The 15317-nt window shown below is 37.2% G+C and overlaps 1 protein-coding gene across 4 annotated transcripts in view; it reads right to left on the bottom strand.

Moving 5' to 3' along the window:
- FTO (FTO alpha-ketoglutarate dependent dioxygenase) overlaps nt 1–15317 on the bottom strand; it is a 219797-nt gene that overhangs the window by 114262 nt on the left and 90218 nt on the right. The window contains exons 8-10 of one of the 4 annotated variants that reach the window (XR_015773746.1): nt 9917–10041; nt 4750–4879; nt 4376–4466 (exon numbers count right to left, since the gene is read on the bottom strand). Coding sequence is in view for 3 of the 4 variants with exons in the window: in XM_088062155.1 (XP_087918281.1) it covers nt 8031–8130; nt 9917–10041 (225 nt within the window). In the remaining variant the exon portion in view is untranslated. Of the gene's footprint in view, nt 1–4375; nt 4467–4523; nt 4880–8020; nt 8131–9916; nt 10042–15317 lie in introns of those variants that run through there. The other 3 variants (XM_088062156.1, XM_088062155.1, XM_014255559.2) reach the window with 3 other exon arrangements.

Consider the following 15317-nt stretch of genomic DNA (forward strand, 5'->3'; position numbering starts at 1 on the left):
GTGAAACCTATGCTTTCCAGGGGTTAATTACAATCCCCTTCCAACGTACACACTCTGACGGGGAGTGGATGAGTGTCACAGCTAGGAGGAGGCAGGTTTGCTGGCAAGGCCACCTTGCACCTGGACTGATGTATATATTGTGTTTTTTTTGCCTGGAAGAGATATACATGTCAAAGCAGCAGCAGCAGCACCTGAACATCTGGCAGCAGGCACACCATAGCTTAGAGATAGATGATTGCTCAAGCCTCATAGAATATTTCATTTTCGCTGCAGCCAGCAGACTTAATGGCAAAGAAGAAAAAATCCTCTCTGAGATTTCACTTAATGACACACATTATTAATTTAAATTACTTGAGCAAAGAAAAACATTTTAACTTTATATTGCTGTAACTCAGCAGCAAATTAGGATTTTTTTTTTCATCAGTGTATTATCATCTTGCTTTATTACATTAGTCTTTAGAAACATGCAGAGCAATCTTCTTAGAATCTCACCTTTCAAGGGATTACTGAAGATGCAATGCCAGTGAACTAGTTAATCACAAAGAGTATTATAAACTGCTGCCATCTTTGGGAAGGTGAACACGCAATTCATGTACCTGTTTAAGACTCTACTCTCTAGCCAAGGCTTAAAGAATCATTAGAGGAATGTATTTTTTTGAATCCCTCAAATTATTTCAATGAAACTTTTTTTTGTCCCTGGACAACATATTTGAAAATGTACAGATAAATGATGCAACAGTGTCACCTACAGGCAAGCAAAGCAGTCAAAAACCTCCTCCAATATTGCACCCTCTTACCTCTCAAATCCTTCTCCTCCCCTGCTTTCCCCTCCTCCAGCCTCCGCTTCAATCCCTAATAATACACACCTGGATTTGGAGCTTATCCATATCCCCAAGTAGAAAAAGAAGGGCAAATACCTCAAGTGCTTTCAGGACAGTCTAATATAAAATACTTAGATCTTTTATGCAGTGCACTATGCCTTACAATAAACATGCTGTGCAGCCAGCAAGTCATCTACACTGGAGTGGGCACTTGGATTGCTTCACCTCTCCTGAGCACTTGCTCAAATTCATGTTAGCTAAGTGGTCAAAAATAATTCTGGTAAAAATATTTTTATATGTCAGGAAGACCAAATGCTCACATTATTAAATATGTGAAAATAAAAATGAGAAAACGCTGGCTTGCCTAAAATCAACTGGCAAAAATTTTGGATAAGTATTGTCCAAACTTGTACAAAAAACCATCCTTCAGCATAATTTGGCACTAAATCTAACTCCATCATATCATGCGCATAACTGATGGATCCATTCAGCTTACCCTTGCAGAAAAAGTAGAACACCCTCTTATTGGTAGCTCAGAATTCTCAGAACTCTCATTTTCTAACAGAATACTCTTTTCTCCTAGTATTACTGCTCTCACTTTAACACTCAATATACATTTCTTGGCTTCTCCCACAAACTGCATTTTGAGACCCTGTTTCTCAATCTTTTTGATACTGTTCAAGATACCTTGTTTCAATTATTTCTTATATATCTGCATAATTATTATACCTGCATATCTCTGAAAGAGTTCTCAGTTGGCCAAGTTACTCAAGCAAGTTATAATAGGATTTTCTTCTATTATTAGTACATATGCTCTAAGCACTGTTCCCATTTGGGGCTGCTGTCATTTACCAAAATAAAATAAATACTATGATAGCAATTTATGCTCTGTAATAGGTCCCCCCTCTTAAGCTTAAGAAATTCCAACTTCCCTTTTTGGCTATATTAAAACATCAGCATAATTTATAATTTCATAATTCCACAACAATGATATATTAAGTACTGAAAATTAATACAAAATAAATGGAACAAATACTAGTAGCCAAGTCAAACTCTTCAAATGCCCAAAAGATCTCATTAGTAGTGAAAATAAGCAAGTAAATCACATCCTATTCTCTGGTTCATCTTAGTTTCTCAGATTAGTTGATACATCTCCAAGCCATTCTTTGACCTCCTTGTGGACTGCACTTCCCTCTCACCAATCCTGCTCAGATTTCCCAGGAATTCGCCCTCTCTCCCAGCACATGATTATCTGCATGTGCTGCCATAACTTTAATGCAAGCAAACTGTAGAGGGATGCAACAGACTGATCCTCTTTTTTTACCCTCAGTAATCCATGACATTCTTTGGCTTATCACCACCTCACCACCACAGCCTAGACTGCTCAGAGCATTGACAGCACCTTGCTCAGTTTCAACATCCATTTAATTTTTGGCTGCTCCAGAAGTGCCAGCAAGGGTACCAATTAGTGTCAGCTGCAGCAGTTGCTTTATGTGATATACACACCTGCCTACCAGGGCTGGAGAGCCGATGCATTTTACATAGGCCATCAAACACAGATACCCAATGGGAATAATCTTTGGCACTACCTACCTGAACCATATTTAAACTGCTGACCTGAAAACAAAAGGCTTTGTATTTCATTGCCAATCCCTGGAGCCATCAAGTTCTATGTTTGTGGAAAAACTTTAATAACACAAGGCTGACTGCCTTTAAGACTTAAGTCATGAACTTACGTAAAAATCTGCTCACACTCATGGTATGACATGATCAGCACCATTTGGCTGGGTAAACCCTTTAAGTTACCCCTCTGTTTTGTCACTATTGATAATGTATATGGATTATTTAACACACCTCCAAATTAAACATTTAATTCTGCTTTACGATAGATAAAGCTGTAACCATAACGGTACTAAAATCATTATAGTCCTGTTTGGATAAGGCTTCTATATTTTACAGAAGAGAGAATTCTGTCTTCAGACTCTTAATTTTAAATGTCTAATTTTAGACAAAGTTTGAGCTCACAGTAAGTTTGCCAGTAGTTTAATGGATGTTACATACCATAACATTAGCACATTTTGCTGAAGGCAAAGGAAAGAATGGATTGATACTGCAGAAGAAATAGACTTCAGTGGATAAATAAAACAAATCTATGATAATTTTTCATTCACTGGAACACTCACACCTTATTCCCAGTTTGTAACACCACATCTTTATCTAATGTGGGCAGCTACAGGGCACAGTAAAACACACAAACTCCCCCAGCCTTTCTCCTTTTCCCCTGCCTCTGGTAGACACCCTTCTCCTACAGAAAGGATGACAGCAGATGCTAATGCTACTTTGTGGTTCAACTGTCTGATGATGTGGCTAACACTTGGTCTCCACAGATTATAAATTTATCACCCCTGTGATCCAGTCAATCTCCAGCATCCTGTACCCTGGAAATACAATAATCTCCATTTCCAGCATTCAGGTCTCCCAATGGTAGTGAACAAATCATTGTCAAGCCCCTGGAAAAACAACACTATCTATCTTTCTTGTAATGCAATTATGAAAGCTTATGTAAATAAGGAAATTTCACCCATGCTGGCTTTAAAAGCCTGTCCAAGTAAAACCAAACATAAAAATCATAAATAACTGAATAATCTCTGATAGAGTGCAAAAATTCTTTATCACATTTTTTGGAAGCTTTAATTGCACTATATATAAGGACTAAATTTGTGTAATTTTCCAGTTTTGGAAGTGCCACTGAATTATTTGAAAAACTCATCTAGCACAAGAAGAATAAATAATGAAATCAAAAAAGAAAAATGTCAAAGAAGTTTCATATGGTAGTTACTCAGGTATAGGATGATGCATCTGTCTATGGATTTCAGAACTGAACCATCAAAATTGAACCAAAATAATAAAGCAAACACTCAGATTAAACAATCCCTACTTTAATGACAGAGTCTGACACAAAAAAAAGCCACACACAGAGACACAGAGCTGAAGTTCTGCAGCTTTTCTTATCCTGCTCTATAATACCTTTTGGTTTAGGTTGCTACACAACTTTTTCTGCACAGTATTTCTGTGTACATAGTGACATCACAAGGTAAGAGGCAGGATTTTCTGTAAGTAGCCACAGCTTGTAAACACATAGTCTTTCCAAGGGTAAAGGGTCAAGACAGTTTCAAAGGAACAGCTAAACAGCAGCATTTAATCAAGCTGCATTTCCATTGTTCTGAAGAGTACTTGTACCTATTGATCCCAAGCTTGGCTGCTTCAAAGACTCCTCCATACAAGGAACACAGGTGAAAGACAGAGGCAGTAAAACAGGAAGGGTCATGAGGAGCAAAAGAAATCTGGCAACAAGCAACTGGAGGAAAGTCAAAGGTCAATCAAGGCAGCTGAAGTCTAAGCATAACTAGAGCAGGAGACCTGACAACTTCATCGACATTGCAGTGTTTTCTCCATTCATTTGAAAGCTGCAAGGTTGGTTTTCAGTCTGACTCAAAGCATCTTGATTAACATGAAGTATTCAGGATTACTCAGCCACAATTTACTTTCTGTGCATCGTCTATGTTCTGAAAACTTGGTTTAGCTTACATGATGGTGCTGAACAGTTTCATTTTCTTCTTTTAAAGACTAGTCACAAGCATATATCTAAAGTACGAATGTGAAAGAATTCAAATGTAATTTTAACCTTTTTTCCCTGTGATTTCCAAAATGGTGAATCGAAATTTTGGTGTATGCTCATTGCTAACTTACTGAGACCCATTGCTCAGAGGGAACAACTCTTACCAAAAAACACACTAGAGATCATAGAGCTGTATGTACTGAGATCCTTAATAATATCAGAAACATGGATACTGGATTCCACAACATGGAAAAAAAAAAAATCTGTCATTCTCATGTTACACAAAACAACCACAATGCAAATACTTACCATTCCCCCCACCCCCTTGACAAACTTTGATACCTCTGTAGTTTGTAAAATCTTGGGAACTGATGTAGCTCCTATTAGAGTATTTTCTGAAGAGTTCACAGTGTTTCATATACTTATCATCTTGCCAGGTCTGTGAGAGTTAAAAAAAATTTCAGTATTTTTCAACCAGTCTTTGAACTGGTGTTGTCACATTTCAATTGAAAAACACCATTCATGAGCTCCTGAAACTCAAACACAAAGCTTGTGACAGAAAGGGAAAAAAAACCCCTCTGATTTTCCCAAAGCCCATGTTAACTTCTTAACCCATCAACATTCCTCTGCTACAGAGGAAACATGGTCCTTCTTTACATCGACACCACTTTCTCCTACCAGAGCTAAAAAGAATGAAATCTACCTCAATTACCTCTTTAATTGTGATCTGAAATTTCAAGGTATAAGGAGGTTAGGTATAAGAAGAAAAAATGAACTTTTTCTTCAAAACAGAAAATAAAATATATAAAATCCTCCACTTTGTATCTTATTTAACACGCACACTATTTTAGGCTTCCCCTCTAAGATTCTTCATTTTTTTAATTATAGAATTGAAGAGTGTCATCCAGATTAGGACTCAATTTTCTCACTAGGTACTTATAATTTACATTCCTATATAAATACCAACATAAAAATCCAGATTTCACTGTTGAGAGCTAAGACTACCTCTGTACTTTAAGTATTCATTTTAACTAAAAGAAACCCCACATACCTTTAAATTGTTATGTCAAAATTGTGAGATCTAAGAAGGGGTTTGACAAAGGCAAAAAATGCTGAGGAATTATAGCTCACATCTGACTTGAAACCTGAAACTAACATGATTTGTCACAAGTAAGATGTTCTTTCTTCCACTGCCATGCAAAAATATAAAAAGTCTAGAAATACAGTGACCGAGTCTACAAAATATCTACAATATTATGGGTTATAGAATGACCCCCATAAAAAGAGATTTGTATTGTGTTATTTTAATGATGCAAGGTTATAAGTTATTGATTTTTACAAGATATAATCAATTAACACTTTTCTGCTGTTTATCTCATGATCCAGAAGAAATTTGTGTTTACTTCGGTACAGATTATTTATTGAATGTTTATTCTATTTTCACTATGTCAATTTGTGATTAGATGATGATTTAGAGAGAATCATCTAAAATTTCAGAATTTGTATAAATAGCACACCTATGAAAATTCAACAATCATAAATCATTTTATCAAACTTTCCACTTCATTACGTTTTTCTCCAAAATTATGTTTTTTCTCCAAAACTTTTCCAGTATCTAGTCAAATTCTCCCCACGAGAAATGGTACAATTTCACTGAGGGAAATAGCAAAATGGACATCAGAGTCTGTGTCATAATAAAACTATTTTGGACTAACACAATTTTTCCATTTGAAAACCCCATATTTTAGTAATGTTTTAACTAACCATAATTTTTCCTAGCAGTCAACGCAGTTAAACGCTACCCTTTAAATTAATCTTCCCGTTGATTTACTGATGACAAATTAGTTTGGTAGTAAATGTATGTCTAAGAAAAATACCACAAAAACTTACTAGCAATTAAGTGCAGTATGTCATGCAAGCATTAAAAGACAATGCTATTACAACATGATAGGAGTTCTATTAGGAAAAATAAGAGCTAGAGTTTTATTTAACCATAGACCAGCTCTCTCAGGCACTTGCTGATCAGGAAAAGTGCAACATTCTCTCTTGAAATTCAAGTACTTTTTCTTTTTCCCCTGTTTCTTTGTGATATAACAACTTTTCTGTTCCAGTTACAAAGCAAAATAAAAAATGTCAATAACATCATCAACAGGGAAAAATATTAAGGCCTTTTAAAAAAATGAATCAGGTGCAGATATTGAACTGTACTTTCTCATCCTTTGTCTCACTTTTCAAATGATAATTTCTTCCACAGTCACCATTAAATCTTGATCTATTCCAGCTCTCTGTATGGGTCATTGATTCTAGATGTACCATGGTTATTTTTAAATGTTTCCTTTTCGTAGAGAAAAAGAGGGCTGTCTAGAGCCAGATGGGTAACTTCACACTTCATTTATCAAACCAAATGCATTAGACTCCACCCTCTCTTTCCCACTATTGCTGTTAAATTTCCATATAATTTGGTAACAATTTTCATTATCATACAGTGACCCTAAAAAAGTCTATCCAGGTTTGCATGGTTAGTCCAAAATTCACAGCTGTTCCCTTCACCCTCTATTTGTTACAGTAGAGTCTGAGGTTCCCCTCACTTTATAAGCTGAACAGTGACCTTCTGTAAGCAGAGGTCAAGAAGGGGTCAGTTCAAAGGGCTAGAGCAGCTCTTTAACAGCAATAACAACCTGTCCATCAGGCAGTATCACGCAGTATAAACAAATCTGGGGCTTTGGAAACTCTGGACCATTTCTGTTAACACTCAGAGGACATTCACTAAGTCCTACATGAAGTATTGTGGATCACTACCACTCAGAGAACTTGAATCCCTGGAAGACCTGCTCAGGTACTTAAGATACTGATGACATCTTTGCATCACAAGTCTATGAAATGACTATGAATGTGAGTGCAACAGTAAGCACACTGCCACGTGTTTGGGGCTGTGGAGATGAAATACAACCTTAAAGAGTCATTTCAGCTCATTAATATGCAGAAACACTGGTACAACTTAAAGCAACTAACACAAGAATATGCTTTAACTGAGTAGGTACATACCAAAACAGTTCATATACCTTTCTAGGGAAAGGCTAAATTTCCAAAAGTTCAGTCAGTTTGTGTTACTAGTTCCCAACATGTATGTTTTTGGTTTTTTTTTATTTCAGCTGTTAATGACACAAATCAAACACAAGAAAGAAGAGAATACTACATAACTCTACAAAGACCAAGCGCAGAGTGAAGTTTTCTGCCAGATGCCCTCCCTTCATTGACCTAAATTTCTTGAAGTTGTACTGTTCATAATCTGCTCTCTAATGCACAATGTAAGGTAATTAGAGTCATCTGTATTTAACTTCCACAGGAAAAAAAAAATTCTATTATCTAATCTAGCTGATCCCCTGATAGCCTGTTGAAAGTAAAGTACTGTAACCTATTGCCTGCCCTTTGACAAGTGCTAATTATTTCCTGTCCAAGCACATTTTTCTCATGTAATTCCAAAGTACACAATAGACTGATCTCTAAAACATGGGCAGCCCTGCTCGTACCACGGTGGACGTTTTATAACTTTCAGCACCGTGTGCTCCATGGCTGCCACAGGCAGTGTTTCATTCCAGACACCGAGCTGGGGCTTTGATGGAGCCAAGCGAGGTGTACGGTAACAGTCTCTTTATGCAGATCATATGGATGAGACTCCCAGATAGGTCACTGGCATGGGAAACATCAAATGGAAAGAAAAAGGATTATGGATATTTAATACTCAAAGGACACTTTCTTTCAGAACTTTCAAGGCACAATGTTCTTGAAATGTTCTTTCAGGTGTTTGGTTTTAAGAAAGCCTGCACTTCATCTGCCTGTGCCTCTCCCCACCCCCCAGGAGCTGCAGCTTTGCTGTGTCAGAGCCTGGGCTACGTCTCCAACTGCAGCCCTGGCTCCAGCCCCGGAGCTCCCTGAGAGCAGCAAGCGAGGCCAGGCACACTGAAACCCACAGTCATTCCAAATTACTCATTAGTACCATGATCTCTGATGACTTCCTATATTAGGAAATCATTGTTAGACAAAATGAACTCTAAAAAGGTATCACACTCATTAAAAGCTTTCTATTCTGTTTCACAACAAAGATGCACATGTCCCACAAAAAAGCTTTAAGTGTTTTCCTCTGTTTCCAACATAGTAAAACATTTGCATTACTTCATAAGCATGGTGATGGAAGGCAACAAACCAAACAACCTCCCTCCCCAAAAAAGAACCAAACCAAAAAACCCCAACCAATTGAAAAAAAATGTAAATAAAACTAGAACAAAAAAAAAAAACTTACAAAGATCCCTTAAATTGTTCAAGAAGAAAAATGTAAAACACACATGATAAAATGGAAAATATTTTAGAGCCAGCTTACTTCTGAAATCTTAAATTAGTACCATACAAATAAACATTCCATGCTCATTGAAACACAAACTTATAATACACAACCTGTAATTTGTAAAGTAATTATGGGTAATTATGTTAAATTTTTATCTAAAGTTTCTAAAATGTTTCACCTTCATTTGCTGTAATTATTTGGAGCAGAAAAGATACTCAAGTGTCAGACCCAAAATCTACGGATAACATTTTAAAAGCAATCTCAGAGTCTTCAGGAACTACACCAGTAAAATACAAGGCATCTCCCTTAGCTTTAATTAGCACAGGCAAAACAATCATGCCAGTTAAATGCTAAATTTCAATAACAAAAATCTGATTTAAAAATACTTTTGACTAAAAACTGTATCTAATTGTAAGTAAGGAACATCTCTTGGTTTTAAATAAAAGTTTTATATTTGGCAGAAAAAATTCATAGACTGCTAGATACTTTATGTCAATATCAAATAAGGAAATAGTAAGAGATTACAAAATTAGTATAAACCTATAGCTTTTAGACAAAGATGTGAAAAAAGGTGACAACTCATTTAAGAGCCTAAGGACGAGGTGAAACATGGTGGAAATCCTCTTTCATTCACCTGTTTCTGATCAAACTAAAAGTATGGTGTATCTGGTGCTTCTGAAATGCACTCAGCTGGTTACATTCCACTACCACAAACCTTACCAAGTACAAAACCAATTTTTAAACACTGTTAGTAGCATCTCCTGATCTCTGGCAGTGAGCAGTACCTACATGCATGCCCATCTCACCCAGCACCAGTTAACACCAGTAGCACAGCACAGGGAAATGGGAGGAGCACGAGGGAAGCAGCCAAGTGTAGCTCCAGCAGAGCATTCCAGCAAAGAGCAGGGCTCACATTGTCAGCAATCTGTGGAAAACCTGAGGGCACTTTAGGTGGCACCACTCCTCAGATCTGAGCACTGCCTACCAAGCTGTTATCAGTAGCCTATAGTGTATGATTAAGGGAGCAGCCTACCCCACACAAATACGGAATTACTATTTGAGAAGTGAAAATTTAGATTTTTTTTTTAAAGTCACTTTTCCCCACTCAAGGGGATTTATAGGAGTATTTCTCACCTTGCTGTCCATTCTTTACGCAGCTTTTGTCTCTCCTTAAGAAGGAGCAGGAAGCAGCTGATGGTCTCATTCCTTTGTTCCTCAATTTGCTGCTCTTTTCTAACTTCAGAGAGGACCAGACTTGTCTTAAAGGGAGGAAACACATAAAAATTATAATCTAGAAATAGGAAACAATGTGTAAAATTAATAAAAAGCCCATAAGCAAATAAGGACAGTAAATCAATAGCTTTTTTTATTACAGTTCCACTGCTGACAAATCAATACAGTAAATGATGGCTAGAAATGGCCACCATATATTTGGTATTTAATCAATATACATGGCACATAAGGTAAACCTTAAAATCTCATTGCCTTAAGTATCACACTAAGATACTGTGCATTCTAGTCCACATTTTCTTGAGGCATAATTATTTTCTAAATATTATCTTGTATCAAATAATATCAGAAGTATTTTCCTCAGTGTAGCATTTGTTTGGGGGATTTCACCCTCCCCTTTGCTTCTTAGTAAAGCCATTAAGGAAAATACCTCTTTGTATTGTATCTATTGAATGGAATTTCTGCTGATGTCCACATGTTCTCTTTATCATTAAATACTTCAAAATAAACAATGGAATAAATTCACATATGGAATAAATTAAAAAATGCTCAAAAATAGACATGTACATATATACATGGAACAGATTTAAATAATCTCTGAAGCAGGATGACACTCAGTCTCTGCAGATCAAGAGTTACTGGCCTTCCCAAACGTGCTGACAGTTAATGTTGATGTAAGAGAACTGGGGATGTTCTTATCACCCTTCATCCTCCCACCAAGCTAACCCCAGCTCCCTCACTCCATCTTTGCTTAATGACTCCTGTACCATTTTCTCCTCTTTTTTCTCTGCACTTCCCCATGTCTGCCAAGCTAGGAAGGAAATGGTTGATGGCCAGCTACCACTCAGTCCTATATCCACCAATGTCCATGTGCTCCTTGATGTGCAGCAGTGTCTCCATGGTAGAAACTGAGTCTTTTCCTTAAGTGTAGATATTATATGGCCTTTTTCACCTTAAACAGCCTCCACTATACGTGGAATTATTTTTGATATTCCCACTTTCAGTCACATGTTCTGCAAATGTATCAAAGCATCTCAATGCTTTTGGGAAGGATGACAGAACAGATGGAATTGTTGCACAAACCTGTTTTCTTTTCACAGAAAAGGAGGCAAAAAAATAAGCTTCTCACCTGGCAAGTTGTGCATGTGAGTTTGAAAACACAACCAAACATAACCAAGAGCTGCCATGCCTATTCCCAGCATAACCTCCCTTACTGGAACGTGACAAAACACATGGCATCCTGCCTCCTCCTCAACATCACATATACATTACATTCTGCCCCGCCCAACTAAAATTCCTCTGGGAATTCTGTGAGAGAAATTATCATTATTATCTTCACTTTGTGAAAACAGAGATATCTATCCTCATTCTGATAGTGTTGGGTTTTTTTTTTTCCACAAGAAACAATAACATGCAGATTATACACTTCTTAGACTATGTAAAGTAGGAGCAGCATTGTTACTGCTACAGTCATTCCGAGAGAGAAGCATGACAAGGTTCACAGAGACAGAAAATAACTTTATTGCACCAACATCACATGAAAAGAACAAAAAGCATCTTTCTCCCCACCTCCCAGCTCTATCAGTTGGCCTACCAAAAGGCGTTACCCCATCATTGGGACTTAAACATCAAAAAGAACATTTTCTTGTAAAAACCCCAAACGTTCAAAACTCTGTCTATACAGATCACATTCTTGACCCTGCTTTGACATTACAAAGCAAACAAAAAGCCAGAGAGCATTTTCAGATAAGGATTCCCTGACATGGGTTTCCCTTGCACTGACCTACAACATCTTTTCCACAAGCTCTAATATCCGCCAACTTCAACAGTCCTGACCTTAGAGCCTCACTTCAAGCAGCTGCACAGTTTAAAGCAGGATTTGATAGAGGACTTCAGCAAGTGAAACACACTCACATGAGCTGGTGTGCATTCTTTAATGGTGAAAATTAACACTCCTTGTCGTTCACAATAAATATACCTACCAAAGCTTTATCATCTATATTTATCGTGTACAAGACTTGACAGAGCACTACAACCAGAGTTTACCTCTGTGTTATAGGATGATCAGACTGCAGCCACACAGCTCAGTCCACCAAGATTTCCCTTTTAGAATGTTTGGATGGCCATTTTATTCACAGAGGGACAGGAAAATCCATTGGCAATGGTGAGATGTCTGCTTCTCCCCAAGACTTCAGGAAAGTCCCAAGTTTAATAATGCCATGCCTCATAAACCCAAAAGTACAGTTATTTGCTGCAACAAACATCAAGATTCCCTAAATAAATGATTCAGAAAGTGCAGAGCGTGGAGAACTGGGAGTTGCTAAAGAATTTTCAGTTAAAATCTAATGAAAAGATAATGTTCACAGAGTATCATCAGTCGGAGATGGGTGATCACTTCTCCAAGTATTCACAATCACATTGTATGTGACATGGTATGAATTCTGTTGACCTGGTCAAATTGCAAGTTTGCTCCCAACTTTCATTAAGTGAAGTCCCCTTCACCTACAGAAACATCATAATTCCAGAAACCGAACATAATTTATTTTTTACCGAGAGAACAATTACATTGTTCCAGCCTTCTGTTAACACCTTTCATTTATGTGGTGATGCACATGGCTCAAGTCAAATGCATAGTTTGACACTGACATCATAAACGCTTCTTTATTGAGCCCTGTGAGTACAGTCACAGCTACCTGGAGGGTGAAATAGTATTATTAAGCAACATACAACAACAATACATAGCAATTTAACTGATTTACTTGTTTTCTAAGAGTGCTGAAAGGGCAGTAAGGTCACCTGGAATGCCAGTGCAGGGCTTGATGTGTAGCTTTTATAGAGGCTTTTCTTAATAACTTGCTATTCTTAAAATCGCAATAAAAATCTCAAATTGAACAAATAAAGCAGCATTCAGGGTAAAATAATATTATGAAGCATGTTCCTTTGAAAGTTGTCTTTTCCATGTAACTTGTTTTGGAATTTATTTTTAACAAGAGGATTTGATATATACCTTGACTGATAAAGGTCAAAGATTCAAGAAACTTGGTCAAAGATGTTATCAGCTGGGAAAGCCATTTCCTCACATCAACACTGATAAAAATCCATCAGAAACCCAGCTGATACCACCCTTGCTCTAAAGAGCAGGAATGACCTTCTTTTGAACATCACTATAGTAGCACATCCCATCAAAGAAAATCTGATCTTGTGTCTCAATTCTTTTAATGACAGATAACTGCCTGCAGAGGCCCTCTTTGCCCAATGCTGAGTGAAGCCTTCACAATTCTGAACTGGACTCAGCACTGACTCAGGGCTTTTCAGCACACTTGGGACTTCAGGACAGTAGAATAAATAAACAATGCAACCAGCCCTACAGCCTGTCTTATCTCAGCCTTGTGTTCACAGAGATTCTTGAGGGTGGTAATGTTTACAAACTGTTGAAACTTTCTTTCTTCTGCTTCCTGAGCTGGCAAAAACATATCCTGGACAACCTGAGCAACGAGATTACACAAATTGCTTATCACTTGTGGGAAGCAACTCCCTGTCTCATTGGCCAGCATACCTCTTTAATAAGCAGTACTCCAGTATTTTCAGTAAATCTTACCCAATTCTCCTTACAGATCTATTAGTGTATTTAGGGCTGTCCTTGTAAAGAAGTGGCACAAGCGTTAAAAACAAACACACAACTCATCTCTCAAAAAGCCCAAATCTGTGTACACACACATGTATTTATGTATATGTGTATGTACACATGTATCAGGAGTAAATCCAACCTTTTATGTTAAATATAGGATTTAGGAAACTGTACTGTTCACTTTCCTCCTGGTACAGCAGCAGAACTAAATTTAGGCGTAACAGGCACAAGCCATCATCTTCATCCATTTTCTCTCATTATGTCAGAAAGGAAGGTTCTAAGATTAGATTTCAAGAGACCAACACCCTATTTCTCTTATTATCACCAACAAAATATATCAGTGACACAGGAGTGAGTAGAAACTGTTATAACCAAGTCTCTCTATTCAGCCAGGATATATACACAAAATTAGATACCTAACAAAGCTAATCTAGGTATTGTAACAGGATTACAATAATATTTTTTCCTTCAATACACAGCAGAAGAAACTCTGTTTTAACATCCATAGGCCACTACCCTGCTGAACCACGTGTCCTGGGTGAATACCACAACATGCCTACACACAAGCAAGAAAAACCAACATCTAAACACTCCAAACCCCACACTGGTACATTTTAAATCTTACCAAGCTAGATTTTTTTCCTTCTTTCAATACAGACCTCTTGAGGAGTCAGACATAAGGTTAGAAACACTGTATAACTGGAGACATGAAGCTTAGTGTTCTGTCAAAAAAATTAGCCTTCAGTCTGAACTAAAGTGGCACTTGGGACAGTTTGCCTCTTGGTCCTACTTTATTGGGTCAACAAATCAGACTTTTCACTCTAAGTTAAGACATAATTTGCTCACCACCAGTTTAAATAGGCTATGCTTCTGAATCTTTACCAACCACTTCTACTTTAACATAGCAGTCACCTCTAAAAAATCAATAACTAATACAGAAAGAAAAAGCAAAGAGTAAAATCTGTAACCAAATGTTATTCTGTATTTTCCCTGTTATTTTTCTCATTTTACGTGCTTTCAGTGAAAGAAGTATCCTGAAGAAATTCTATGAAACTAAAACACGGTCCCTTTTTAGAGGGGAGGAAAAAGAAAGAACCTGAAATCTATTAAACCATGTTAATTTAACATGTTGTAACTCCTCCATGATAAAAAGAGCTAGTAATTGATTACAAAACCCTGCTCATTTCTTCTTTACTTTTAAAATTTCTACTTAAAATATGAGCAAATGCACCCATTTTCATTGAAACGATGGAAACAGACAGTATGGTTTAAGTTATCACCCAGCAATTTGGGCACATTAAACCCAATTCTCTGCCTTTTGTTTATTAATCCACTATGCCAGATATCACAGTTTCACTCAGCAACCCTCATGTTCTGGATGATATTGAAAAATGAGTCATGTTTGTCAAAGAAAGTTAAAAAAAAAGGTAAAGAGGAAAAAAGTGTTGTTTATAGAAGCCAGCTGCTCTGGCTTCGGCGCCAGCAGCTCTTCATCCTGCTATTTTACGCTTGCAACCCCCACTGCCCCCACTGGCACAGGTACAACTAAATGTTGACTTCAATGCTTCAGAGAGCACTCAACTGATTCTGTACATGATTAATTGCCAAAGACATGGCTGACCATATGGAACAGAGAAAGCATCAAGTAATTCATACTTCTGTATATGATCATTTGGC

Source organism: Pseudopodoces humilis, chromosome 14 (assembly GCF_049639895.1).
Source record: "Pseudopodoces humilis isolate 2021_Gansu_Grassland_sample_001 chromosome 14, ASM4963989v1, whole genome shotgun sequence".
Lineage (NCBI taxonomy): Eukaryota > Metazoa > Chordata > Aves > Passeriformes > Paridae > Pseudopodoces > Pseudopodoces humilis.